The sequence below is a fragment of the Dermochelys coriacea genome, chromosome 6 (assembly GCF_009764565.3).
Source record: "Dermochelys coriacea isolate rDerCor1 chromosome 6, rDerCor1.pri.v4, whole genome shotgun sequence".
Lineage (NCBI taxonomy): Eukaryota > Metazoa > Chordata > Testudines > Dermochelyidae > Dermochelys > Dermochelys coriacea.
In genome coordinates, this window is record NC_050073.1 from 83,034,566 (window position 1) to 83,061,088 (window position 26,523).

At 37.2% G+C, this 26,523-nt stretch overlaps 1 protein-coding gene across 21 annotated transcripts in view; it reads right to left on the minus strand.

Annotated features, from left to right (window-relative positions):
- Positions 1 to 2,508: 2,508 nt before the first annotated feature.
- The window catches only part of SLC25A21 (solute carrier family 25 member 21), a 376,779-nt gene continuing 352,764 nt past the window's right edge, over positions 2,509 to 26,523 (minus strand). For 20 of the 21 annotated variants that reach the window (XM_043516956.1, XM_043516962.1, XM_043516954.1 and 17 more), the window contains 6 exons: positions 24,375 to 24,434; positions 21,487 to 21,594; positions 16,351 to 16,515; positions 7,961 to 8,142; positions 7,067 to 7,119; positions 2,509 to 4,197 (listed from right to left, as the gene is read on the minus strand). In XM_043516956.1, coding sequence (XP_043372891.1) covers positions 4,136 to 4,197; positions 7,067 to 7,119; positions 7,961 to 8,142; positions 16,351 to 16,515; positions 21,487 to 21,594; positions 24,375 to 24,434 — 630 coding nt within the window. In that variant the 3' untranslated portion in view covers positions 2,509 to 4,135. The remainder of the gene's footprint in view (positions 4,198 to 7,066; positions 7,120 to 7,960; positions 8,143 to 16,350; positions 16,516 to 21,486; positions 21,595 to 24,374; positions 24,435 to 26,523) is intronic. The other variant, XM_043516969.1, reaches the window with a different exon arrangement.

The window sequence follows — 26,523 nt, forward strand, 5'->3', positions numbered from 1 at the left end:
CTTTGCAGAATCAGGGACTAACAAGCAGCTTGAAACTTTGTGGAAAGCTTTCAGAAAAACATATTTCCACAGTAACCATTTGTAATTTCATAAACAGAATGAGGACTACAGATTAGAAATAATCAGCATGGCTGATGGACTCTAAGGGTTGTAGTTAGCTTTGATCTTTGCATAAAAAGCCAGTTGAATCATCAGGACTTCTACACACAGAACACAGATATAACCTGGCCCTAAAGAAACAAAGATCTTGGAATTCAGCAAAACATCCGTTGATTTAGGCCACAATTCAGCAAAGGACTTCAGCAGTTGTTTAACTTTAACAATGTGCTTAAATTCATCTCTATTCAGAAAAGCATTTGAACATGCACTTAATTTTAAGCACATGCTTAAGGCCCACTGAAGTCAATGGGATTTAAGGATATTCTTAAGTGCTTTGTTGAATTGGGAGGGCTTGATTCTGCTCTCATTTGTACCATTTTTACATTGGTAAAACTCTAGTGACTTCAATGGAGTTATTCCATATTTATGCCATTGTAGCTCAGGTCAGAATCTCGCTCAGAGATCCTTAATTCCATGTTAAAGATAATGGTGTCTTAATTCCAGGCAAACTCCCTATTAAAAAACTAAAAGTGAGAAGAAAAAAATAGGGGAAAATGATTAATAAAAGATTTTCTTGGCAACATGTCATATTTTCCAAGTTTTTTAACTTTTAAACTAATTCTTAGACAAGATACTATAAACATTGAATTAAGAAGCCCATCTGTAATCAGCAACATACTAACACAAACAAGGTACAAGAAATGAAGACAAAAAGAGGATAAACCTTCCTGAACTACAGATTTTCCATCCCAAAGCATTAACAGGTCTGTGATAAAAATGCCCCTGTTTCAAAAGGCTGATTCCCTTCCTTTTCTGATCCATAGAGTCCAAGATGGTATTCCAGTTGAAATAAGAGTCTGCTTTCCTGTGACTCTCATGAGGCATGAGTGTGTCTTTAAATGATACTTAAAGGATCAGATCCTCAGCTGGTCTAAGCTCTGTTGACTTCAGTTGAGGATATGGCCCAAAGTAATTATTCTGTGTGTGGAAATGCAACTTTAATGCAAACTTTTTTCCTGTATCTGCAGTCCTTTGTTTAGGGCCAGATCTCGATACATTTACTCACTCTGAATAATACCTTAATCTGTGAGTGAAAAGTCAGTAGGACTATGTGTGGAGTAAGGTGCTACTCAAGGTGAGTAATGGTATCTGATGTTAATCCTTATTGAACTATTTATAATTGCTTCTTGGGGTAGTAGGGAGGTTAACATTGTTTTTTGATGTAAAATTACCATGCAGAATTTTCCTTTATCCAAGGACTTTTCGTACAGAATATACGTATTGGTTAAACTGAAAGATGGAACATATTAACTTAATGACCCAACACCTTTAAATCACTTTTAAAGACTAAATCCCCATTTTTATTTTAATGATAAATGGATCAAAGTCTGTTCTCAGTTGCACAGATGTAAATCTGGAATAATCCAAGTGAAGTAAGTGGAGTTAATTTGGATTTACACCAGCATAAATGAGAGCAGAATTTAGTCCTCTAACAGTCAACAACATTTCCCACACTGTACACATGAAGGGCCCAATCCTGCATTCTCAGAGTACCCAAATCTTTCAAAAGTCAATGAGACTTAATACTTGTTTATACTATGCTTCCAGAGTGGTGGTGTAAAATGTCCTTAGCGTAAATGAGAAGCCTAGTGGAGCACCAGGAATAGTGAATAGTGTGGGCTTGAAGAGGTTAAAAAGACACATTTAAAAAAAAATGATTCCATGTTTTCTGCAAATGGTCCTTGTTTTATCAAATGATCAGGCTGAACTATAATTAAAACTAATAAATCATGTTGAAAAGGATGTACAACAGAAGGCTGTGTATGTATATACTGAATGTTAAAAGCCTTTTATTTTTATATTTTGAATGCTCTAAATTAATAAAAGAATAATTATAATATATTTTGTTTTTCTTTTTTCAAAATGTTCCAAACACTATCTCTTACACTGCATAAGGGTTGATAATAAAATGATCAAATGAGGAATACTTGCCTAGGAATTGTAATAACATTAAAAAAGGAACATATCTCATTTTGTTGGCTTTAGCTACTGAAGTAACACAGCTTTGAGATGTCAGTGTGGTCAAATCCAGACAAAAGAGACATTTTCTGTGTGCATGTTAGTACAAGAATGCTTGAAAATGCTGAGAATGCATTTCTATTCTAAGTTTTTTCCTTTTATAATGCATTTTTTAAAAAAAACATTGCAGACACCAGACTTCACACCTGAGTTGTCATTAAAAAAAATAATCTGGAAAGATATTCTTCTAGGATTGCTGAAGAGAAAGTTTTGCAATTATCTAGAAGGAAGAACATCTAATGTTAGCCAGTACAAATAATGTGTTATGGTGATAACATAAATGTTTCCAGCCATTTAAAAATATATAGGCAATAGTCAGCAAAACAGGACTAGATAAAGGTAATTGTTTATTGTGAAAGAAATACAGCTCTTCTAGTATTTAAGAAGACAGCACTTGAACATCAACAGAGAGATGATACACTACATGAAGTTAGACTTTGTCTTCAATAAGCATGACAGAAATGTAGTATATCCTATTTCAAATGGCAATTTAAAATAGAAAAAAGTAGGAAAATATATTTGAAATATGAGCTAAGTTATACTGAATATCTGGGATAGCAAACATATTTAATTTCATAACAAAGTTCAGCATTTGTTTTTCAGAAAGGCTTATCGTTATCTAATTAAGACTGCATATGGGATATCAGTATAGGACACTGTTTCTTAACCCCAAGGGGGTCACGATAGGCAGTCAGGGTGGTCGTGAGGTGTTGAAACATTTATTACAATCTAAAGAAAATAAAATCTTGCTCCCCACTCCTCACCCACCTTTACCCTTCAAGGTCAAGTATTCTCTGTCAACTTCTCGAAACATACACACACACACATATACGCTGAAATGAATTATATAGGCTTACTGATATATTTATTATTCTCACATTTACAGCAAATAAAAGGCTGTTTTATGATCATTTTTCTCTTGTATCTTTTAATTTGATTTTTTAAAATTTGGAAATAAAAACACTTAGGGTGAAATGTTGGCCCCCATTGAAATAAATGGGAATTTTGCCTTGACTTCAGTGGGGCTAGGATCTCCCCTCTGAACATTTTTGTGAAATTTTCAGATGATTACTGTTGGGCAGAAGTCAATGGGACTACTCATGTGAATAACTGCTCACAATGTGGGTTCACAATCTGGCCTTATACATCCAAAATGAATTAAATTACCTGTTTGTTTATTTATTGTCTACTTCACTGACTTCTTTGGTTGTTGTACAATTTTATGTGAGGACAGAATTTAGGTAAATTGAATTACGCTCACCATCTCTCTATGACCTGTTTGAAGTAAGGATAATATTCAATGTATAACTGAGACTATGCAGAATGTTTGACAGTAGGTATTATTTGAGATATGGGGGCAGTCCAACCATCCTTTTCCAAGTGTCACTCCCATACTGTGTTAGAACTGCATGATCGGACCCAGGATTTACTTCAGATTTGCAAAGCATGGGCCAGGTCCTCAACTTGAAAGTCAATGGAGCCATGACAATTTATATCAGCGTAGGATTTGGCCCAACATGATTAATGCACTTCTCCTGCTGAGTTCACCTATCAAGAAACTTAACCTGAAATTTTAACAATCACTAGTTAAAAAATGGATGCATTTACTAAATGACATAATTTACTGCCCATTACATTTGGTTTGTTCTTGAGAAATTAACTTGTTCCTGTGTTACCTTTATATTTTTTCTTGATCATTGGGGCACTGATTCAGCAAAGCAAATAAGCACGTCAGTGCTTAAAGCTAAGCCTGTGCCAAAGTGCTCTGCTGGATCAAGGCCATAGGGCCCAATCTTCCAAACTGATGAGTGCCTTCAACTCTCATTCATATCAAAGAGAACTGTAGTATGAGTTCCTCTTATATTTTGCTTTACTTATGTCCTTTATATCATAACATGTGAAATTTATCAGGTATATAATTTCAAACAGTAAGTTGTTTTAGAAGCAGTATTTCTGATCACCAGTTCTCCTGAAGCCATGCATAAGCATATTCATAAACCAGAAGCATCACTGCACCACCTAGAAAAGAGGACATTATCTTAAGTATCAAATTAGATCCCTTCGATATTTTGCAGGACGTATATAGTGTCATTTCTCCTGAACTGAAATTATAAATTGAAATATAATGAAACTGTATTGCCAAAAACTCTCTGGATTCCACACAATCACCAGTTCTTAAACTATACAAAATTTACGTAACACTGGAACACAAAGTCAATGTGAAAAGCTTGTAAATTAAATCAAGAGCACCCTTACTTTTAAATGCAATTTTCTTACATATTTTTCATACTTTGTTCTAAAAATTTTCAGAAGATGTTTATTTTATTTTTTTAGCTATGGTACAGACAAAACTCTTGATCTGCAAATATATACATATATACAGAAAGAGAGAGAGAGACTTGGACATGAAAAGAATTGAATGAAAAGACACAAATTCTTCACCAGAATTGTGAAAATCCTTGCAAGTAAGATTTGAAAAGACTTATCAAATGTTTTGTTTGACATTTGGGTTGGATGGTTTAACAGGACCTGTCGTTTGAAAATCATGATACTGGAATCTAGTCTTCCCACAGTTCTATCTCATGAATCCATAAGCAAAATGTGAGGTTGATGGATTGATATTGGTAGAATCAAAAGTGTGACTAAGACCTAGTGCTAATGCAATGAGGGAACTCTCATCTGAGAGAAACAAGCATGACATTCTAAGACTGGGCTATAATCATTATGCAAGTTAAATAAATAGACCCGACACAGTTTCTAACAAGGGGGATTTTCAGAAGGCCTCTGCATAGCATCTGAAGAGGCCTATACATTGGGGAAATTATGAAAGATAATTGAAAGATTCTACCCAATACAAGTAAATGTAGCACAACCTCGACTGTAATAACCGAATAGGGCCCAAAGCTTTTCTTTTTTCCCTAATTTTGCCTGTTGGATCAGATAGCTTAATTAGAATGCAGCATCTCTGAAAAGCCAAATAAAAACATCTTCTGCTGAACTGAGTTGACCTTTCTGATCCCATGGGATAGGATCAGACAATCAGGGACATAGAAATGCCATGTGACTTGCCCCATGTGACTTAGTCCAGCAAACCATGCTCAGACTTGAAATACACTACAGCTCACTTCATCAGATGCATAGAATGGAACATATAGTAAAAATATAGATAGATAGATAGATAGATAGATAGATAGATAGATAGATAGATAGATAGATAGATAGATAGAGAAGGTGGAAGTTGCCATACAAACTGTAATAGGCTAATTAATTAAGATGAGCTATTATGAGCAGGGGAAAAAAACTTCTGTAGTGATAATAGCTCATCTTAATTAATTAGCCTCTCACAGTTTGTATGGCAACTTCCATCTTCTCTGTATGTGTATATATCTTCTTACTATATGTTCCATTCTATGTATCTGATGAAGTGGGCTGTAGCCCATGAAAGCTTATGCTCTAATAAATTTGTTAGTCTCTAAGGTGCCACAAGTGCTCCTGTTCTTTTTGCGGATACAGAGTAACACCGTTGCTACTCCAAAACCTGTCATTTGCAGACACAGTTTGAACTCACACCAGCTCTCTTACGCAAACTATTTATGTTGTAGACCGATGGACTTACCTTTTCAGCCACAATTAAAATTGCTTTCTTATTTCATTCAGACAGCAAAACCTATACATTAGTCAATGGGACTATTCATGGGCTTAAAGTTAAGCACATGCTCAATTGCTTTGCTGGATCTGGGGGAGAGTGGTAGCACCTTCTGGAATCAAGTCCTTCATTATAAACTTAGCTATGCTGGCTGGGACAAGGAAAGCTGGGATCTTCCTCCTCCCTGCCCATTGTGGGGGCATTAGGAAGGAGAAGGCTGTGTGCTCCTTGGATTGTATCTGGATTCCCTGTGCCCCACCTTTCTATGAAACTGCACAAAGGCCAGGCACAGTCTGGCTCCTGGCTGGAGAAAATCATTTACAGGAACATGCAAGCATTTACAGGAAAATCTCACACTTTTTTTATAATGAAAAACACAAAACGTAGGCAGAACAGATACTGTTAACAGACACAGTTACCTATTGGCTTTTAATCTGTGTAACCTTGCCCATTAAACCACCTACTCCAACTGGAAACACTTATTTACATGGGAATAAGATTCTGGTCTATTTGTGGTACCTGCACTCTCAGCCATGCGTGCCCACTTGGAATGGCAAAACTCGAAAGGCCCCAGATCTGTTCAAACTTACACTCTGTTTCCCATCATTCCTTACAGGCACTGGAAGCAGAAAATAACTACAGTACAGTGCACTTTGGCTCTGCCTCTACATGTCTCTGATTCACCCCTATGCTAGGCTGGTGTAGAGCTCTTATGCCCGTACTGACCTGGCCAGAGAGGCTCCCTGCAGAAAGGGTGTTCTCAGGGAGCCACTTACGCCAACTTTATGGCACCTTTACACTACCAAAGAACATGAAGTAGCCTTAATGTAACAGAATCAGGCCCAAGGGGTGAAAGATTGACACTAACTGTTCTTATAAGCATATCCTTCAAAGATCTTTAAGAGTGTGCCTGAAAAATATGTGGACACATCCATTCGCACATACAACCGAATCCCTTGTGCTTCATGATTTGTTCACTGATCAGGCATCTGCAGGCACCTAAGGTCATTGGGTGCACAGTATTCCAATTTAGACATGCAAATATGCTTTTTTGAGGGCAAATTTAGCACAACAAATCCAAATTTTTTTAAATAAAAATAAATAAATAATGTAAAGATTAAGGGCCAGATTTATGTACAGCATTTCATTTGTTTTATTGTTATTTATTGAGGCTTAAATTTAAATGGAAACAAGACACAGAAACAAAGAATAAAGAGACAAAAATAATGGAGGCAAAATTACCTGGGCCAAGCCTCATGATCTTGGGAACCAACCCTTTGTACAAAGCCAGGAACCTGTAGCAGAAAGAACAAAAGTTTCAAACAATATTATTTTTCTACAAGCAGAATGGCATTTTATCTTATGTTTGCTAAGATGCTGGCATAGCACTTACATGCAATTATTTGGAATGACACATGTCCAATACCAGACAGTATCTGGATTTTAACATTTTGCAGAGGTAGATCAGACAAAGAGAAAAAGTTAATCAATGTTCAGTACAAAAGCTATGCTGTGATCCCTCCAATCAGAATCATGACTTTAATCAGTGAGATGCTTTTTACTTTCAAGACAAGTCTGTTAACAACAGCTGCATTACATGGATAAAATGACTGCTATAATTGAATATCAAAGCCACAACTCATTGCTCACTTGAGAAATATTTAAAAAGTTGGAGAAACTTATTGCCAAAAGGTTCTGTCCTCCATTCACTCATTTCATCAATCATTCTCAATGTATAACTGTATTCAGAAATTGCAAGTAGAGATTTTGACTGTGAAATGTTCTGTTGTTCTACTGATATTTTGCAACTGCAAAGCGAAGAGTCAGTTTTATCATTACCAAGCAAAAATGCTGTGCTTGAAATGTAGTAGGCCTTTATTTGTGGGACATAAATTTCAACAACATAACAATAGTTTTGCAAATATTAAAAAAGAAAAACCCTACAGCTGAAATAGGAAGAGGTTTCTTTTTACTTTTAAAATACATCTCTAAAATGTTACATTGCACTCTCTCAACACATAAGCGCAAGGTAGCTTCATGTTCCTCATCAAATCTGACATACTACAACATAGTTTTATGGACCCATATGAACTAAAACAGAGGCGTGGACATTTTAGTAAAATAAGGATGTTTTACCCTTCTTCTTTATAGACTGTTGCCATAGTTTTAAAACAGGTTCTATACTTGATCTTGCCAGGCTCTGGCTGTGGCCCTTGAATCCTACTTTTTGCAACATCAAAAGGGATATTAATCATTGAGGCTATTGTCCCTGAGACTAGCCCAATTCCAAATTTTCTCAAGAACTCCAAAGTTGGCTCCTAAAAAGAAAGAAAGAAAGAATGAATGAATGAATGAAAAAGGAAACGGAAGCACCTAAATAGGTTAAACACTACAAAGTAATATGCATTTAATCAGAAAACTTGCACAACACGACACACTCATGTTATTCTAGCGGAACACATTAGGATTTCCTAGGCTGGAACTTGTTTTCTTGACAATCCTATTGGCTATGTTTTTACACATGGTCTAAATTGCTGAAGTACACATTTCCTCACACAGGATTTATAAACACAGTTCATAAAGAAAGACTGGTATGGCATATGGGGATGATTTGTATAATTGGGCTTCACAATGTACTTAGTATTACTGTATCAAAACAGGAGAAATCCAAGCACACTATTAGCTAATTGGCCAGAATATTTTACAAATGACAGCAACTTCCACCATGAAGCCTACTAAAATGCTCATTTGTGTGTTGGACCCCCAAATGTTAAATTAAATAAAGGCTAATCTCAGTCTGCTGCCATTCCCCTCCAGGTTTTTTACATTTATTTTCACGTGTAGCTGATCCACTGTACTGAGAAGTGCTAGCTTCCTGTTATTAACAATCCAACTTGGTGCAACAGCAAAACTGCCTTCAACATTCTGTGCATTATAAACAGTAGTAACTCTCTAAACTAATTGGCTGAAGAATTTACAACTCATTGTTTCTAAACCCTACTATTCTTTCATGGTAAAAGATAGAAACAGATTATAAAACAGACCTTAAAACATTTTGTTCTCTCTCTGTTTGAATCCAGATGATCCAATTGTGCTTTACTGGATTCCCTTAGAAAATCTTTCTACCTTGGCATTCTCTATGACATCAAAGTACTCAGTTTATTTGGGAGTCAAATTTTCTTTAACAAAGTCTAATCCCATTTCTGTGAACAGTGTTCATCACAATGAACTCTGTCATAATGAATTTCCTAGGCTGTCCGTATAACTTTTTATGCCCCTGTTCTTCCATTCTACCCCAACAGAGCAAAAATCCTTTTGTATCATACCATGCACTGCATTCATGTCCCCTTCATGTTTTGCAAGAAGGCACTCAACACACAGCAAATCAATAGTAAAACAATATAGGATGATGCAATATCATACATTCAGCTTAATATTAAAAATGTAATAATAATAAAAATAATAATAACAACGTTTCTTTTAAAGGTGTTATTTGAGCCATACACATTCCTGAGGAAAAGAATTCTAAAAAGGAGGTACATAGTGGCCTTACATTTGTTACTGAACATAGGAACAATCAATAGGTTTTATTTTGCAGATTTGCAGATAGGAAAATTAGTTAAAACTTCATAATATACATTGGACTTCCACGTGTTGTAAGTTTAAAGAGAGGCTTTTAAATCAACACGGTGCTTATATTTAGTTACAGAAAAAGTAACTCTATTATTTCACAATAGAGGGCATTTACTTGGATAATCCCTTTTAAACTAAAAGTAAAACAGCTTTTGTTATAATTAAACATTACACAAAGTTCTCGCCAGAATGCTTAGCAGCAAATTATTGTCTAGACTATCTGTACAAATCCAAGCTGTGTGCATGCAATTACAATTAAGGCTGGGGGAACCCTGCAACATTTCAGGTTTTACAAACCTTCTAAAACCAACTGTAGCCAGGAGGCGACAAGTGGCACATTTGTATTCAGGGCTGTAAAACAGTCTAAAACCCCCTTTGGGGCGGTAAGCTCTTTGGGGCAGGTACTGTCATTCACTATATGTTTGCACAACACCGAGCACAGTGGATTGCTATTCTAGGTGCTACTGTAATACAAATGTTAAGCAATAATTATTATATATTAAATGTTGAACCTGGGGCCAACTGCATTTGTGCTGTGTCCTGGCAGGTCAGCTCTTTTTGAAATGTTGAGTGTTCTCATGTGTACTGGGGTGCTTTGAATTTCAGGGTTATATGCTTTGGGATTAATAGTACCTCTGATACCATGATGCACCAGAGTGTAAAAACAATGCAAATCTAATCAAAATATGACATTTTTATTTCAGAATAAGAGAACTCCTTGACTGAGATGATCCAAACCATTGAGGGAGACATCTAATTCAAAATGCAGCAATGGAATAACTGAAAAATCACATTAGACTATATTTGCCTGTCTTACCTCGAATACTAAATGTCACATATATAATGGTGTTCAGAAACCAGTGTGGGAACCTGAAAAACATGGGCATTCAGGAGTATTGCATTCAGAGACTCTGATTCTGCATCAAGCTGACTACTTGTGGAGAAAGGTCCTACTCAGTGTGGGTAAAGATGACAGAATCTGTGCCAAAGAATCTTTAATTATAATCAAATCCTGTTTCTAGGCAAAGGACATGGACCTTACTGTAACTGTGGGAAGTGTTATTTTGTTACTACCTCTCTAATTGCAGCCCATATTTTTAAATTTGTCACTGAGTTTGTGATTCAATTTTAGAGTGTTCCTCTTGAGACCCCTCGCTGATTTTCTGAGGTACTGAGGATAAACAGCTTAGAATAAATAATACTTTGCATTTACATAGTACCTTATATGCAAGGATGTCAACATGCGTTTCAAGCTTTAATTAATAATTTTTAACCCCTCTGGATTAAACTGTGGAAGAATGGTCTTCTGCTGTAAAGAACTATTTACATTTATGACAATATACATGATGAATAAATAGTAAGAATAGTTTAGTATTACAGCCTGGTGTTTTCAAAGGAGCCTAAAGGAATAATACACCAAACCCACTGATTTTCAATGGGATTCGGGCATCTAAGTCTTTTAGACTTCTTTGAAAATTCTAGTCATAATACTCAAAAGTTAAGTAAGACACAAAAGTGTTAAGTGATTTGAAATAAGTCATAAGAAATAAATACATAAACTAAATAAATTTGCCCCGGGTCACTGAGTGGGTCAGTGGAGAATCCAGGAATAGAATGTAGAGGCCAGACTCCCTCATTCTCTGCTCTATACATAGGACTACTCTCCCTCTCTCTATATATTTATGACATGGTGCCATGACTCTACTAGGGAACAGGATAGGTCCATCAAATTAATTTTCACTCATGATCTGATCAGGATTTGAATCAAAGTTTCTAGAGCTGCAATATCAGTACACTGACCTTGCATCATCTAATCACTGTTGCCTGACTTAGAAGGGAATAGCTGTAGCAGCATGTCAAATTGAACCCACCATTTAAGGGAATTATTGGTATAAAAGAAGGAAGTTTTCTGATTTTTTAAAATACAAAAGGAGGAGACCAAAATTCTGCATTGGCGTACACACAAACATTTCCACTGAGTTCAGAGGGATTGCAGAGGTATAAATCAGTGCAAAATGTGCTCAAACAACTCTTCAAAGTTTTAAACATGTACTATATGTTCCAAAATTCAACCAAGAAATGAACCAATTAGGTTGGGAAACATTTGACCAACTCTGAAAAAAAGTTTTTCTTTAATCTCTCAGATCCCTACCGTGCCCACCCTATAACATCCTAAATAATAGGGAGGTAGCATAATCTAGTGGAAAGAGCATTGCACCTGGGCAAGTCTCTGAATCTTGGTTCCCTTCACACCCTTTGTCTGCCTTGTGTATTTACACTGAAACCTCTTTGGGGTACAGGCTGTATCTTACTGTGTGTTTAGTCAGAGCCTCTAGGAACTAGTGGAATATAATAATAATAAGTGAAAGCATCATGGAAGAGACTTGGTAACACAAGGTCTCCTACAATGCTCACTATTGCACTTCTATTTGCAATGAATGCTCTTGCTACATTTGTGCCACTTCAGAACCCTTCTTCGAAAGTCTCATTGCTAAAGTTGCTCATTTAAATACTCTAAAATGACCGTAAAAATAACTAATTGTGTAAACAGATGCACAACAAACTTGGGGAATGAATGTACTGCAGATACAAAGCTGTTGTCATGATCCTCAGAGTAACATTTCCATTTGCTCCTGTGGTGGACAGCTGCAGCTTGCTGGCAATCCACTCAGAGTGATTTGTTTTTCAGCCTTGGGAATTCCCACAGTGAAAATTCCCAGTGAAATACACAACTCCTTTCTTTTTAATCCAGATTCGGTATGAATTCAGTTTATTATTTGTATTACTGTAGAGCCCTGGGAGCCCTAGTCATGGACCAAGGGCCCCATTGTGTTTGGTGCTGTACAAACACAGACCAAAAAATTGTCCCTGCCACAAAGTGCTTACAATCTAAGTATAAGATGAGACAAGAAATGGATACAGACAGACAGATGAGGTAATACAAAGAAACAATACTGGTTAGCATGGGTAAGGCAGTGGTATCAATGCACCAGCAGCATGACCATTGTCAAGTTTTTTGTAGGAAGTAATGAAAAGGAAAAATAGAAGAAGGGAGCATAGAAAATATAAAAAGCAGGTGTGTGCAACCTCTTGCCCTCACAAACATCAAAACCCTCTTGGTGCACTGCTCCCTGGGCCCATCAAAATCAATCTCTCTGAGTCCCCTCCACTAGAAAAAATGCCCTGGTTTTTCCACCTCGTCACCCTACATCCTATGTCCCTGTCTGTGCCCTCTGTCTCCAATGTCCTTGTGCAGCTGGTCAGAAAACAGAGACCACATTTTTTAAAAGGGTCTGGTTTGCATCAAATTTTTATTTTGTCAAAATTTCTCTCTCCTGTATCCCCAGCTGTGCTTTGTCCCCTCCTTCCCCCATATGGCTGTGGACCTGATTCTTCTGCTTTTCCATGCTCTTGGCCTAAGTAACTCTGTACTGAGACATCGGAACTGGAGTAACTGAGGCAGAAGCACTCACTAGCCAGACTCTCTTCCCTTTCAATATAGCATCTCCTGGTGGAGGGAGGACATGTTTGCAGACTTAAAGCAACCCAGGCTGCAGCTTGCAGGACATACAGGCTGGGACAGTCCTGGACAAATGAGATGGTGGGTATGTTTCAGGTACAACATTGTCTTAATCCTGCTAATTCACATCACGTGGAAATTTCAGGTTGGGCTGTAGCACTGAGAAATACCATTCCTTCCCAGTCTTCTCCAATGTGCCTCATAATCATCCTCTGCCTCCGTTTTTTTACAGCACTTTGTACCAACAAGAAATTTTCCCCCACATTGGGTTTCTCTGTTTCTTAAAATGTCCTGGGTAGTGTACAACTAAAAGAAAATTCTTCTGCTCTCATATTCTTGGATGACTTTTATTGTTTTTCAAATTTAGCACTCAGCTTTTGCTGCTGCTTCTTTCTTCTTTGCTGGCTGAAACTGAAGCTGAACCTGAGCAAGACAGAGCTGATACTTGTGGGCAAAGGAAAGCATTTTGCAGAACTTGTGGCTCTGTTGATGGATGATACACACCCACAAATGATCAGTCCAGTCAACTGACTAGGAATATTCTTGGATTCCTTGCTGGCACTGAGCTTTCACATAGCAGCATCCACAAGTATTGCTTACTATCTTCTTCACTTGGCTAGGAGACTTCATCCCATCCTGGAGGACAAAGACATGGCCTCAGTCATTCATCCCTTTGTCATCTCCCACTGGATTACAGCAAAGCAATATATCTGCTCATAAAATGCTTCAGCATTTAGAAAACACCAACTAATATAGAATGCTACAGAGTGTCTCCTCAGCAACACAGGCTACTGTGAGTACATCAGACCTGTCCTCTGCTCTCTATACTGGCTGTTCATACAATTTTGAATCAAGTTCAAGGTCTCAGTCCTTATCTTCAAAGTGCTCCATGGTCTGGGGAATCTAAAAGATCTGGGATGAAGACCGTGGTCAACAACTATGCTTCTCAGGCACAATGGAAATCTGAACAATAACAGTAAAGTTTGTCTGTGCAGAAGAACGAACTTTCTCTGGGGATAGTCCGAGACTGTAGAATGAACTCCCTCAAAACTAAGGGTCAGCACAAACTTCACCACTTTCTGCTTCAATTGCAAGGCACATTTGTTTGACCTTGCCTTCTCTAATATAAACACATTGCAACAGGCATATTACTTGTTATATTACAAAGAACCTCCACCACACATCAAAACAAGACACTCTCCTGAACACACTTCTCCCTCTGGGAAGCCAATGAGAGAAAAAAATGCCATGTGACAGATGTGTAATCACGTTGCTTAATGCACTATTGGAAGGTGCTCAGATACCACGGTGATGAGCACACTTTAAGAACCCATGTAGAATAGAATAGATATGGAAGCCCTTTCTGTGACATAGCAACTGACTCATCAGCTCCCATATCTGGGTGCAAAAGCCCCTTTAACAGGTGACACAGCATACACCTGCAGCAGCTGGATTGATCAATTTGTGCCCAGAAATGAATTTTTTTGGTGGCCACTTTTTAGGACTTATTATGAGAGTCTTAGGAATGCAGTGTTAAGGTGGGTGACTGCCACTTAGAAGTAGTAATGAGCAAATATTTTGCTTGTTATTCTGAAATTAACATTTACCAACAGATCTAACTATGATAAAAATAGCAAAGGAAAATCTATTGGAAGTCTATGAAATGTGTAGCATAAATAAACTGCTATAAAATCAAGAAATTTCAAGGTGAAATAAATTACAGACCAATTCAATTGCTAGTGCAGATGTATAGAAGCTAATACTCTATGGTGAATAGCACAAGTCTGATTTATTCTGTTTTTAGTAAACAGAGCAGGAGGTTGATTGTAAATGGCGTGTTTAACAAAATAGACTGAACATATGAAAAATTATTCACTTTGAAGACTTACAACCCACACATGTCATTTATATCATTCAGGCACTCAACACAAAAGATTTATTGTTTTTGGCAAAATAAGCTGCAAACATCCTTAATTGGGATGCAAATTTAATGCATAGCTTAACACTGTTGACAGCTAAAAGGCTCATATGGACATTCTGATACATTTTTCCACTTACGTTACAGATGGTAAGCAGCAGATATATAGTAAAGAGCCGGAGCTATTTAAAAAGTGTACCATTTTTATTTCACAGTTTTTATATGCTTGTCAGCATTACAAGACTTACTTTGAGTTTCTCTTCTTGGGAAGCATATGAAATGAAAAAATTGGTTTTCGCAATGAAATACTTGAGAATAATTGAAAAGCTGAAAGAGTCTAATCTTTTCAGCTCCAACTGGGAAACAGCTTATTTTATCAAGCCCGTCAGATATTTGATAATTGTTGGCATCTATATTGCTTTCCCACTGATGAAATAGGATTAGATTACAAATTACAAAGAATTATTGATTTTTTCTGTTCTCCAAATACTGAAGTGTAGTTCTGTGTTCACGAATATGTGAGACATAACGCTTGCATATGAGACGCACAGCTGGAATTTTAGGCCTGATCCAACTTCCATTGAAATCAGTGGAAAGATTCTCACTGACTTCAATGAGATTTGGGTCAGACCTATTGTGGTCAGTCCCTGTGCAAACTTCTCTACACAATTGTACTTAAGCAACCTAATCCTGTAACTGGCTACACCCTTGAAGACGTCTGTCTTCTGATTGTGGTGTATTTGTACACTGAGGACAAGTAGGTGGATTCTGGCCAGCAGACTTACTTCCCTTAGATTTAAAATCATACAAAAAATGTATGTCTCCAGATCTGAATAATTCATTGCATCATACAAAATCTATATAAACTCTCAACTGTCCTCTCCCTCATAATGCAATAAGAGCTTTTTATGACATTTTATTTTACTCTAAAAAGTTAGTAAATGGTTGTTATGCCAAATCCTATCACTATCCCTTGACTAGCAGGCAGGAACTCTTCATTATTTCCTAGAAGACATGCCTGACCCTCCATGTCCTTAAGAGTATCTGACTTTTCATATTTTGAAATTTACAATACTCTAAAAATATGTAAACTGGTGAAAGGTATTCAAACTAAGGAGCCCAATGTAAATATAAATGTAATTTATTCCCATTTCTTGGCATCTTTATGCTGCCAGAAAGGTGCAAAATGGCCTTCATGTAAATGAGAATTCAGGCCATTCATATTTTAAAGAATTGCTTGTAGCTCACTTTGCTTAAAAAGTGAGAATTGCAAATTCTTGTTTTGCTACAGAAAATAATCTTCCTAATAAAACTTTGTAAAACTTCCAAAAATAGACAAAATAAACCAAATGTCTCTCTGAAAAGACCACAGCTTTGCAAGGAAAGGTAGAATGTCAATTAAATTGCCCTGTTTATGACTATCTTTTTGTCTTTTATACAGTACAAAACACTTACCTCATTGACTGGAATAATGTTTTTGACGTTGAAGTAGAATCCAAAGTAAACCATATTAAAAACTCCATGGCGGCCCAATGTTGCAGTGAGGCCTTTGTTGAGTCCACGGAATCCTAAACCATCAGCTGTAATAATTCGCCATGCTTGGACAAAGGTTGATGGTTGCTGCACATGTAAAACAAAAGAAAGAAGAAATCATCTTTACAAACAGTAAGCGTAGTAAATTATCCACAGAGCCTCATTTCAAACTAGACCACTATCAACGTGTTACCAACTCTTGTGATTTTATCATGAGTCTCAAAATATTTGGTGGGTTTTCTTAAAGCCCCAGCCCCTGGAATCTTGAAGTTATGTGAGAATCACAACTTTCATTGAAAAAAAAAAAGTTTCTAACCCTCATGGTTGCAGAGAAAAGCTTGAAACCATGATCCAAATGTGTCCTAAGGGCTCAGAAACCAGGAGGTGAAGGAAAAGACCCCAAAATTCTTATGTTTTGAAATCTCATGATCCTTATACCAATCTCATGAATTTTTGTTGTCCAACTCATAATTTTGAATGCGTGGGGTTGGCAATACTGTTATCAGCAGAGACGGTGTGTTGCTAAGGTTGCAGTAGATGAAAAACCACATACAAAGTGTATTTGAAAATGCCTCAGTATGGATTTAAGAGCCTAACTTTAGGCAAATAATTTTGAAAATCTTGGACTATATTTATTATAAGTATATTGAAATTAGTGTTTACGATCTAGTCAAAATGGTTCTCCATTTTCCTGCTTACGCGTCCTAATGGAAAACATGGTTTGCCTCTCTAATGAAATATTTTACTTTAATGGGAGCTGTTGGATTTTGAAAATCAAGCCACTTATTTAAATTCCCTAACCTGGATTTAGGAATCTCATTTAAGATATCCTGTTCTGAAAATCCTGGCCACAAGCGATAGAAACCCTCTTAGTTCAGGGCATAAGACAACCACTAACTAATGGACGCTAGGAAGAAATTTCCTCTACGGGTAGATTATTACCTAATTATCCATTACAAAGATTCTAGCACCTTCCTTTGAGGTATGTAGTATTGGCTGCTGTTTGACAGGCCATCAGAATAGATGCACATTTGATACCACATGGCAAGTCCCGTGTTCCCAAATGTATTGTACTAGATTTGGTACAGTGAATTACTTTCAGATCTTTTACTTTTTAGCTCTTTGCTTTAAGTCACAAGTATTAAAAAGGTCATTTAAAAAGCCTGTTTGCTGACTTGTCCTTGGTTTTCATTAAAACATAATGCCACCTTTGTATAACCAAATATTTAATTAGAAAGGCAAAACATTACTTCCACTAGGATGCTTAAACAGGAAAATGTAGAACAATTTTGACTAGAACTCTGTAAACACTGCTGATTTCAATATACTTATTTGTTTAATGGGCTTCCATTTTAAAATATCACCCTGGCAGATCAACATCATCAGCCAAATGATCCCAATTATATCCAACACAACAGGTTACTGCTTATTTAGGTTACAGCCAAGTTTTCTTTTCTTTTACTATTTAGGTTCATTTGTCCTTTGCATACTTAGTAACTAATATTGACCCGCTGATGCTCTGCTATCCATCTCTGTCTGTAGAAATAAAAAACAAACCAACCCTATTTTATCATAACGATTTACTTTTGTAGCTACACGCAAAGATATCAAAGTTCTTTACTATAGATAAGCATCTATACACTGAATGCAGATATTCAAACTGGAATTTGATCAGGACACTAGGATTAATGTCTTTGCTCTTGGAAAAATTAAGATTGGATTTTTAAAGATAACCAGCAGTCATGAACTCAGTTTCAAGTCTCTGCTAAAGAAGGCAACTTCAACAATACAGTGCCCACTGGCACTAAGTTGGATTATTGATTTACTAATGACTCAGCAGGGAAGGGATGCCAGCTGCTGAACACCTGATGCCAGTTTTGGCAGCAGCAGATTTTCTTTGGCAAAGCACAGCTCTGACCTTGGTTAGCTTTTGAAACCTGAAAAGATCCAATGTGGTATGGCTGCTAGCATTTGGCCATTGATAAATACTCACTTCAGTGTTTCTATTAGGGGAATTACATGATGTCAGAGTGCTGGTGTGTCAAATCTGAGGGTCTTCCTCTTTAAACCAACAGACCATAGAAAGATGCTCAGATATCACAGAACAATGCAATGGTCAGCACACTATTGGTGTGCAGTCTCCTTTGTTCCTTGAAACAGGCTATATTTCTTATTTAAAGGTAACAACCAAAATAATATGTAAATTGCATTAAGTTTCATCACATGGCATGAACTACACAATGGGATAAGTGCAGACACTGCTTAATTCTCTTAGAAAAACACTGCATTGTTACAGAGTGAAGACACATCATATAGTAAGTAGTAACAAGAATATGCTACTCATAAGGAAATAGGTCTGGGTTTTGGTAAGTTAAGAATTTTTAAAAGAAAAAATATAATGTCTTGTGTTTCTGACATCTCCTTTAGCTTTGAATATGCTAAAGAATATTCTAACAGGAATGGGACAGATCCTCAACTGGTGGAAATCAACACAGCTCTATTGAAGTAATAGAATCATAGAATAATGGAACTGGAAGGGACCTCGAGAGGGAGGACTAAGTATTATCTAGACCAACGGTGTCCAATAGAAATTCGATGCTAGCCACACTGCTAGCCACACTTGTGGTTTTGAATTTTTCTTATTAGCCACATTATAAAAAAGCCACATTAAGCCACATTATAAAAAAGCCACATGCATTAGCCACAATTTAGTAGCCTATTAACCACATGTGGCTAGTGGTGAACGTATTGGACACCGCTGATCTAGACCATCCCTGACAGGTGTTTGTCCAACCTGCTCTTAAAAATCCTCAATGATGGAGATTCCACAACCTCCCTAGGCAATTTATTCCAGTGCTTAACCATCCTGACAGTTAGGAAGTTCTTCCTAATGTCCAACCTAAACCGCCCTTGCTGCAATTTAAGCCTATTGCTTCTTGTCCTAACCTCAGAGGTTAAGAACAACAATTTTTCTCCATCCTCCTTGTAACAACCTTTTATGTTCTTGAAAACTGTTATCATGTCCCCTCTCAGTCTTCTCTTCTCCAGACTAAGCAAACCCAATTTTTTCCATAGGTCATGTTTTCCTCATAGGTCATGTTTTCTAGACCTTTAATAATTTCTGTTGCTCTTCTCTGGACTTTCTCCAATTTGTCCAAATCTTTCCTAAAATGTGGCACCCAGAACTGGACACAATACTCCAGCTGAGGCCTAATCGGCGCGGAGTAGAGCGGAAGAATTACTTCTCATGTCTTGCTTACAATACTCTTGCTAATACATCCCAGAATGATGTTTGCTTTTTTTTCCAACAGTGCTACACTGTTGACTCATATTTAGCTTGTGATCCATTATGACCCCCAGATCCCTTTCCTCAGTATTCCTTTTTATGAAGTCATTTCCCATTTTGTATGTGTGCAACTGATTGTTCCTTCCTAAATGGCGTACTTTGTGTTTGTTCTTTTTGAATTTCATCCTATTTACTTCAGACCATTTCTCCAGTTTGCCCAGATCACTTTGAATTGTAATCCTATCCTCCAAAGCCCTTGCAACCCCTCCCAGCTTGGTATCGTCTGCAAACTTTATAAGTTACTCTCTATGCCATTATCAAAATCATTGCTGAAGATATTTAATAGAACTGGACCTAGAACCAATCCCTGTGAGACCCCACTCATTATGCCTTTCCAGCATGACTGTGAACCACTGATAGTAATTACTCTCTGGGAACGATTTTCCAACCAGTTATGCACCCACCTTTAGTAGCTCCATCTAGATTGTATAGTGAATAGAGTTCAACCAATTTACAACAGTGGAATATCTGGCATTATATTTTTAGTTACATAAAATGTTAGTAAAATTTACAAAGCACCTAAGTGACTCAGTCCCATTTACTTTTTTTTCCAAGAGGACAAATAAAAACTTATTTGATTTTCAATGGGAATTAGGTCCCTAGGTGCTCAATTAGTTGCTTTTGAAAATTTTACATGAATGACTACGACATAATCGTAGTACCGCAATTAGGGCATTGTTAGCATTTTCATTAAGCATTAGTGTATTTTGATTCCTTTTTTTAAGCTCAAAGAGCTTTGATTTCAAAAATTGAAGATTTGATTTTCTAGAACAATTACAAAGAGGAATATCACTAATTTTTTTATTTTATTTTTTTGAAGATCAGAGGAGAAAAATGTAGAGGATATAGGTTTCATTGGGGGGGAATAATTAATTATAACTCACTGCAAAGAAAAGCAGTGAGGTGGATTAAAAACCCTGTGAGGGAGAATAAAGTCTCTGGAATTTATGTGCGGAGAGGATGTTGTGTTCCCATTTAGTGCTGCTGGAACTAGTTTGCTCACAATATGGTATTAATACAGTTATACTCAAAAGGAAAAGTTTGTATTGAGGCAGGCCAATTGTATCTGCAGAGGTATAGAAAAGGTCTGATTATTTGTTCACGGAACTGACAGATTGTAATACTGGTTCACAATTTTTTCGTATTACAGAGCATGTCATAAGAGAGAACGAGAGAGAGAGAGAAAGATATTTTCATTAATCACCTTTCCAGCTCCCTAGTTGCTTTACTTTCCATACAGTATTCTCTGTGGCCCTACTGACCATGGAGGAAGGAGGGTCCATGGGTTAGAGTGTTAACCTAGGCTACAGAAGACATAGGTTCAAGTCCCTGCTCTGTGTACTTTCTGTGTAACCTTAGGCAAGTCACTTAACCTCTTTCTATGCCCCAGTTCCCCATCTGTAATATGGTGATAACAGTATTTTCGTATCTCATATGGGTGTTGTAAGAGCATCACAAAGAGGAGTAAAACATCTGGCTCCTAATGTGCAACTAAGTACTTTCCCTATACTTATTATTTTGTCAGCAAAGTTTCCTATTCCACCTTTGTTAAAATAGCATTGCTTAGAGGGAACAGCATTATTTCATCCAAACAGCCTCAGAGAAAGTTTTCTACAATGAGCATAGAGATTCTGATTAAATATTAAAATTAACTTTACAGCATTTCTTATATTTAACAAAGTATTGAAAAAAGAATGGAATCGTTACCATACCTCTGTGAAAGCATTCCGATTTGCCTGTAAGCTAACCTTTACTACTTCAAATGGGTTAACCACAACTGCTTCTGTTAATCCAGATCCCAGACCAGCAACTGCAAACGTCTAGGGAAATTAAATCAATCAATACTTAAAAATCAAGTTTTCATGAGCACTGTGGTAAAATGTCCCATACATCACATGATGAATCTGAATGATATGACGAAAATGGAGAGACCTTCACTAATGCAGCAGTATACCATTACTAAACAGGTTTAGCCCTTGATTAGATGTTGACAGTTCATGAAGAAGAAATTACAAAAACCAAAACCACATTCCAAAAATTCAAAATAAAACGTCAAAGTCCTATCAACAATGAATTCTCTCTAGCTGGAAGGAAAGCTGTGTTACTGATTTAAGATGCATACATGGAAAAATAATGTTCCCATGTTATATTTGGGTGGAGTTTGAATGCAATAAATAATAATTTTGATTTTTAAAATATAGATGTAGCTATGTAATACTTAAAAAAACTTCTGTGTATTCAGCATTAAATCAAATGCACTTAAAATATAGTAAAAGTAATGAATATTCCAGGCTAAATTGTGAAGCACTTACTCAAGCAAAATGCCCACTTAGAAGGAAAATTCTCCATAGGTAAATTTCAACCCTGAGATGACTTAAGTGGTACTTAAGTGGTGCCCCCTTCACTGGGGTGAATTCACCCCATCTGCTCAAAAATCGATGGCACAGTATGGCCCTGAGTAAGGCCTGTGCTTTGCACTCAGGTAAAATACGCCATATTTAGAAAGATAAAAAATGGTTTACTTTGTTCATAATAGATAAACAACAGCTAAGTATCAGAGCAGTTAAGAAAATTCAAAATAATTAATCTTGGTCTGTTTGTTTCTTTGTTTTAGTCTCCAGTGCCAGCCACTTAAAAGAACCCTCCCGTTCCTCTACCACCTTAAACCCACAGCATAGTATATGGAGTAAACTGGCTGGAACAGGAAAAGAACCACGGTGGGAAGAAAGCAATAGTCAGGAAAACATTCCATTCGGCTCACAGGGGGCCAGAGGATGACTGACTCTGAGCGTTCAAGAAGGGAGAGGTGGCAGGAGCCTTTAACCCTTTGTTCATTTATACAGGGGCAGTCTCAATCCCAGTCATTCTGCACCCGGAACACTGGCCATGCTGCCAGTAGGGCTATATTTCCCTCATGGGATGGGAGCACGGCCCCACCCCTTCATTAGCAGTTGTCGGTCTGAAGCCAAGGAGAAGAGGGTGGAAACACTTGTTTCTCCTTTTCAGTGGGACATGCTTCCTTGACATGAACTCCGCCAGAAGACCTGGAGGTATTCCACTTGCCTCAGCCTGGAGGTATATAGAAAACCTCTAGGATTCTCCCCCCCACACACTCCCAATGGCTATGGCATTTAAGACACAAGAGAGCCCTAAGTGTAACTGAAAACGATAGCAATGTAATGAAAGCAGCATTATTCATTAAAAAAATTATTGGGATGTTTGTTGCCCAGTACAGCTGCTATACGAATCAAAGCTGCTCTTTGTTAAGAATGTATGCTGTATGTTTACTAGTTTTCACCATGCTGTTCTTGGAAAAGGGTGGCAATACACCAAAAAACCTGAAACCTGCTCTTTCCACTTGCCAGGGATGCAAATGACAGCTTCTCCATTGTACATTAAGAAAGAGGGAGTTTGCTGACAACATGAGGGGACTGTAAACAACCATGGCACCAATGGAGTACTTAAAAGGAGGAAGTTTCATGTGAAGAGTTTACCATCCTGCATGAGAAGGGCAGCAGCATGTTGTGTCACACAGACAGTACCTGGGGTAATGATAAACTAAAAGTTTCCTCTCTATTTTTACACCCTTTAGCAGGCACAGTATAGTCTAATATAGGGCACTTATTCTTACAAGACAAGTGACCATATATTTTCTGTGTCTATCACAAACTTCCATCCCAGGACCCAAAACTGTAAAAAGAATTCTAATCCCAAAATCTATAATCCAGATGTTCAGGATTTTATTATTTATTACATACTCTTTTCCAAGTAGTTCACATTTTTTTAGTCTTGCTTAAAACTCAGATACATGGATTATTATAAACAGAATACAGGTGTCTCTACAAAGTGTGAGGTGTTTTATGCATGCCAAAAAATTTTTAAAAGGGAGTAGACAGGAGGCAAGAGATTAAAAGTAGAAACATCGAAATGAAATCTGGTTGAAATTTTTCAGACAAAAATTTTCTATTAAAAATAGCCTTTAAAAAAATGAAAATTGTTGACATTCTTCATTTTCCCCAGAAAACAGCATTGTGCTCCTTTTTCACATTTGTTATTGAAAATATTATAGAAAATGATATAAAAATGGTTGTTGACATTTTTTGTTTATCAAAAAAAGTTGCTGAAAAGGTTAACAAGATCTTCATTTAATGAAAAGCTGGGGTTTGATAATCAAAAAATGTCAATAACCATTTCAATCACTTTTTCAATGGTGTCTTTGATAAATATATTTCCAAAATATTGAAAAATAAACAATGTTTTGACCCCTTCAAAATGAAAACTTTGAAACTTAGAAATATTTTTACAAAACGAGTTTTTCCATTTTTTGACCAGCTGCAACTGAAATGTATTTACTATGGTAACTTATTGATTTTTCCAAGATATCACACATTATACTTTAGCTTTTGGACTCTTCCCATGTTTTCCAAGGCAACACCTTCATTTCTGCTATCTGCAGCTCAGATACCTGGCATGTTTTTTCTGTTGTATTTCACTTTGGCATCACGCGAAGCATCTTGGCCCTTTTACTTTTGGGGAAGGGTAGCAGGACATCCAATATTTCCTTAAATGAACGAAAACCCTAATTATGTATCACACTTACCAATCCTGGTGATAGTGAAGCATGTCCTAGTAATTTCTTGTATTGTTCAAAGGTGAAAAACTATAAATTAAATACAGTTACATTTAAAACTCAGCAATGTTTAGAAGATTTTATTACAAGTTATTTATTTGATTTAGAAAAAAGAGACAATGAAGGCCTGATTCTCCACTGTCTCATACACTCTGTAGGTACAAGTGTAAATGACTACATAAGCTACAAGGTAGTGGAGAATAAGGCCCTTCAGATGATTTCATTAGTAAATAAGGCATAATGTTAACACAAATGGAATTAAAGACAATGAGCTATTGTACACAAGAGAAGATTTGCAATACATAGTTCTTGCTTTCAATTTACTAACCTTTGCTCTAATGGCTCATTTTCAGATGTTTTTATGTAAGTTACAGAATAGCTAATGTAATCTTTTTTGTAATAAATTAACTATACTATTTCCATTTTTGTCTGATATTAGTACACTTCACATTAGAGAGATGCAAACTGATAGAATTGAAGAATGGAAGTTTGTGTATCTTTCTGTAGTCTTCCACATGAAATGATATTTTTCTTCCAATTTCTTCCCTCCTTTAAAAGTAAGTCTCACACAGAACTGTCTACTTTTGCTTAAGGGACTGGTCCTCAGAAGTGCTGGGCATATACAACTCCTCTGAGGATTAGTTTCACAATCAGTGCCCTTTTGTATTGTAACTTGAGGGGAAAGATGGGAAATTGGGAAAGCAGGAATGGTCCTGCTTTGAGCAGGGAGTTGGACTAGGTCCCTTCCAACCCTGATATTCTGTGATTCTAATTTAGTTTTTCCTGCACCTCCATGTAACGAGCCAGCCAGGATTGAATGATACCCATTGTCATCTAAAACTTTCCTTGGATGTTTCAGCACATCAATTGTCCAGTGTTGCCATATTCAAAGACAGAACAACTGGAGGGCCTTGTTCTTGGAAGAAGAATACACAGGGTGAAACCCTGACCCCACTGAAGTGATTGACAAAGTTCCTACTGATTTCAATGAAGACAGGATTTCAGCCACAGTTCCCAACTTCTTGGGTGTAAATTCAGAAAGTTCTAAATCATCTAAATTTGCAAATATACTGCTGAAATAGCTGAAATAATGTTTCATAGAATCATAGAAGATTACGGTTGGAAGAGACTGCAGGAGATCATCTAATCCAACACCCTGCTCAAAGCAGGACCAACCCCAACTAAATCATCCCAGCCAGGGCTTTGTCAAGCTGGGCCTTAAAAACCTCTAAAGATGGAGATTCCACTACCTCTCTAGGTAATCCATTCCAGTGCTTTACGACCCTCCTAGTGAAACAGTTTTTCCTATCAGACAACCTAGACCTCTCCAACTGCAACTTGAGACCATTGCTCCTTGTTCTGTCATCTGTCACCACTGAGAACAGCCTAGCTCCATCCTCTTTGAAACCCCCCTTCAGGTAGTTGAAGGCTGCTATCAAATCCCCCCTTTACTCTTCTCTTCTGCAGACTAAATAAGCCCAGTTCCCTTAGCCTCTTCTCATAAGTCATCCTTTCTGTAGTGGGGGCCAAAAACTGGACACACTATTCCAGATGTGGCCTCACCAGTGCCGAATAGAGGGGAATAATCACTTCCCTTGATCTGCTGTCCATGCTCCTACTAATGCAGCCCAATATGCCGTTAGCCTTTCTGGCAACAAGGGCACACTGTTGACTCATATCCAGCTTCTCGTCCACTGTAATCCCCAAGTACTTTTCTGCAGAACTGCTGCCTAGCCAGTTGGTCCGCAGCCTGTAGCAGTGCATGGAATTCTTCCGTCCTAAGAGCAGGACTCTGCATTTGTCATTGTTGAACCTCATCAGATTTCTTTTAACCCAATCCTCCAATTTGTCTAGGTCACTCTGGAGCCTATCCCTACACTCCAGTGTATCTAATTCTCCCTCCAGCTTAGTGTCATACATAAACTTGCTGAGGGTGCAATCCATCCCATCATCCAGATCATTAATGAAGATGTTGAACAAAATCAGCTGCAGGACAGACTCCTGGAGCACTCCACTTCATACCAGCTGCCAACTAGACATTGAGCCATTGATCACTACCCGTTGAACCCGACAATCTAGCCAGCTTTCTATCCACCTTATAGTCCATTCATCCAATCCA